This window comes from Nematolebias whitei, chromosome 23, assembly GCF_014905685.2.
Source record: "Nematolebias whitei isolate Nwh7 chromosome 23, NemWhi1, whole genome shotgun sequence".
Taxonomy (NCBI): domain Eukaryota; kingdom Metazoa; phylum Chordata; class Actinopteri; order Cyprinodontiformes; family Rivulidae; genus Nematolebias; species Nematolebias whitei.
In genome coordinates this window covers 261,029-263,920 of record NC_056520.1, presented here as the reverse complement: position 1 = coordinate 263,920, position 2,892 = coordinate 261,029, and the positions used below count along the sequence as shown (strand labels likewise).

The 2,892-nt window shown below is 47.7% G+C and overlaps 1 protein-coding gene across 2 annotated transcripts in view; it reads right to left on the bottom strand.

Annotated features, from left to right (window-relative positions):
• LOC119428808 (sorting nexin-9) overlaps positions 1–2,892 on the bottom strand; it is a 21,551-nt gene that overhangs the window by 398 nt on the left and 18,261 nt on the right. Inside the window, exons 15-17 of one of the 2 annotated variants that reach the window (XM_037696495.1) lie at positions 2,545–2,659; positions 2,337–2,428; positions 2,194–2,258 (exon numbers count right to left, since the gene is read on the bottom strand). In XM_037696495.1, the coding sequence (XP_037552423.1) occupies positions 2,211–2,258; positions 2,337–2,428; positions 2,545–2,659 (255 nt within the window). In that variant the 3' untranslated portion in view covers positions 2,194–2,210. Of the gene's footprint in view, positions 1–2,137; positions 2,259–2,336; positions 2,429–2,544; positions 2,660–2,892 lie in introns of those variants that run through there. The other variant, XM_037696494.1, reaches the window with a different exon arrangement.

Below are 2,892 nucleotides of genomic sequence, written 5' to 3'. Positions count from 1 at the left end.
GTCTCCCTCCCCTCCCTCCTGAGGGTCATCAGGGTCTTTGTCTCCCTGTCCTCCCTCCTAAGGGTCATCAGGGTCTTTGTCTTTCTCCCCTCCCTCCTGAGGTCATGAGGGTCATAGTCACCAAGCCACTGGTTCAGAAAGTGGACAAGTCAAAATCCACAGTTTCATCAGTCACATCAACTTTATTGACATCAAGTTCACCATAGAAGGTGCTAACGACAATACGTTGTTTTTTGGGACAGGTGGACATGCCTCATCACTGAGGTTTTGATCTGCTACCTTTTAAATTTGTTTGTTTTATTGCATTGAATCATAAATGTAATAAACAAAACCCAAACTCTGAACCCCCCACCAAATTATTATTTTTTAATGAACTCATTCGTGGGCCGGACTGCAATCACCCACAGGCTGCCAGTTGAATAGAGCTGCTCTAGACCATTGGACCGAACATGTCCCCACAAAGACAAAGGAACAAACACATGAAAGGAGCTCTCCAAACCACTGGGCCATGTCCAATCAGTGAAGGAATCTAACGCATCACTTTGCTCCACAAACTGACATTTGGGTGGAGCCTCCTCTTCTACTGCTGGGTCCATGACTTCCTGATGAACAGGCCGCAGTCAGTGAAGAGCTACAACTTGTCCTCCTCCCCCAGCACCTCTTGTCCACCCTACTCAGCAACACTGTCCGTCATGCTGGAAAGTTCACAGATGACACATCTTTGGTTGGATGCATCACCAACAAGGAGTTTGGCTACAAACAGGAGGTGGAACATCTGAAGGGCTGGTGCAAATAAAATGACCTTTACAAGGTGAAGACCACAGAGATGACCATAGACTTCAGAAGGGACAGACACCTGTACAGGAGGAACAGCGGTGGAAGTGGGGTCCAGCTTCAGGTACTTGAAAACCTAACATGGAGCAACAACGCTTCCAGCCTGGTTAGGAAGGCACATCACGCCTCTGCAGGTCTTGACAGCTCAGTCCTGAACTCCTCCTACAGCAGTGTGGTGCAGAACATCCTGTGCTCCAGCACCACCGTGTGGTCCATTATCAGCTTCAGTCGTGGTCAGATCGAGTCAGTAAGATCCAGTCTGCTGCCATATGTGGAAGGAGACACGTTTTCCCTTTTCTGTTGCTCCAGCAGCAGAATAGATTTCTGACGGTTGATATTATTTTATTACAGACACTTGTTTTAGAGTCAAACAGTAGTCAGCTCTTCAAAACACCGAGTGCACACATTTGGCCGTTTTGTTAAAGGTCACCAAAGCTCCAATGAACCACAGGGTCACGTGACCAGAGCGCCCGGCAATCTTTTAGAACTCTACGGAGGACTAGGGTGTGATGGAACGAGCGCCGCAGCATGGCCGCACTGACGGGAGCTCCGCTTCGACTCCATCTTTTTTTGTTCCTCTAGGTCTTGTTTTAGCTTTTTTGTGCCTACACTGCACACCCACGCTACGGGTATGACCGTGACACACTTGTGGAGTTTTTGGGCTGCTGCCTTGTCGTCGTGGTTCAGTTCTATCATGGTTCAGTTCCTGGCCCCCCTCCAGCCTTGGGCTCCGGCCTGTCATGGTGGCCATCTCCGTCATCCTCCACCTGCCTGCACGGACAGAGCTCTACGGACCCATGCAGCTCCGCAGGGGAAACCTCGGATGTTGTGTCTGCCAGACCCGGTTCTGGAGGGCAACTGCTGTGGTCCTTATTATCATCAAGCTGCTAGCAGGACCTGCTAATGCTGCTAACAAGACCGCACCGCAAGAACCTCACTGCTGATGGAACCACACTATAGACCATGTACTTTTAACTTTTGGCACCTTGTTTCAGTATTTCTGCTGCATTGCTGTTGTTGTTTATTTTAGTGAGTCAAGACAGTTATCTTCTCATCCTCAGATTTTCACTGCTGCACTGGATTATAAAATGATCCTGATTGAGCCCTGATCCTGTTAGAAACAGAGATCCATTTGAAACCCAGGTCCTGTTTCAGGTCACCTCTTACAGACCATCAGCGGCACCAGAACACCACCACAACACAGAACATCGAGGTAGAAAGATTATTTATTGTTAGAAAAAAATCAACGTTTTTTTTTTAAAGTTCATAAATACAACAGAATATAAAGTTAGTGTTTTGTCCTCACAACAAGATTTTATTTTGTTACATCTGGAGCGGACCGGGTCATGTGACGCTTACATCATCAGGCTCCACCTTCACAGCGTGGTGAAACGACTCAGAGCTTCTCTCAGCTTGTCTGCGATCTGTCCAATCAGAGAGCAGGCAGGAGATGTCACATTAGCAAGTCTTTCCTGACCCCGCCCCCTCACCCCTGAGCTAACCTGTTGGTAGAAGGTGGCCTGCTGCTCCAGGTAGAGCTGCATCACTCGGTTATAGTCGTAGATACGGTTGCTATGGAAATGATTCATCTCAGCTAGAAGAGACAGGAGGTGTGGAGTTAGTCTGCACATGCTCAGTGACAGTGCTCTGTGGAGTACTCATTGAAGTCCTGTGTGTAGTATTAAGGGGTACTATGTGTAGTACTGTTACCCTGCAGTGCGTAGCTCATGCCACTGATGCGTTGGTTTATGTACTTCCTGTCGCTGCTGCTGATTTTTCCTGTAGAAACCAAACGATCGGCTTCCTTCACTTTGTCTACTGCAGCCTGAAGACACACACAGGTGACAACACACCCGCTAAATAGCTGTCACTAAGCCCCTCCCACTCTTTGGCTCAACTGTAAGCAAACAGGTGACAGACTTCACAAATATTTAGTTTGATTAAAAAAACACACCATCCCATAATAAAACAGTACAGTGGTTCTAAAGTGTACAGTGACATGTAGTACCACAGTACTGCAGTGTACAGTGCTGTGTAGTACCACTGTACTGCAGTGTA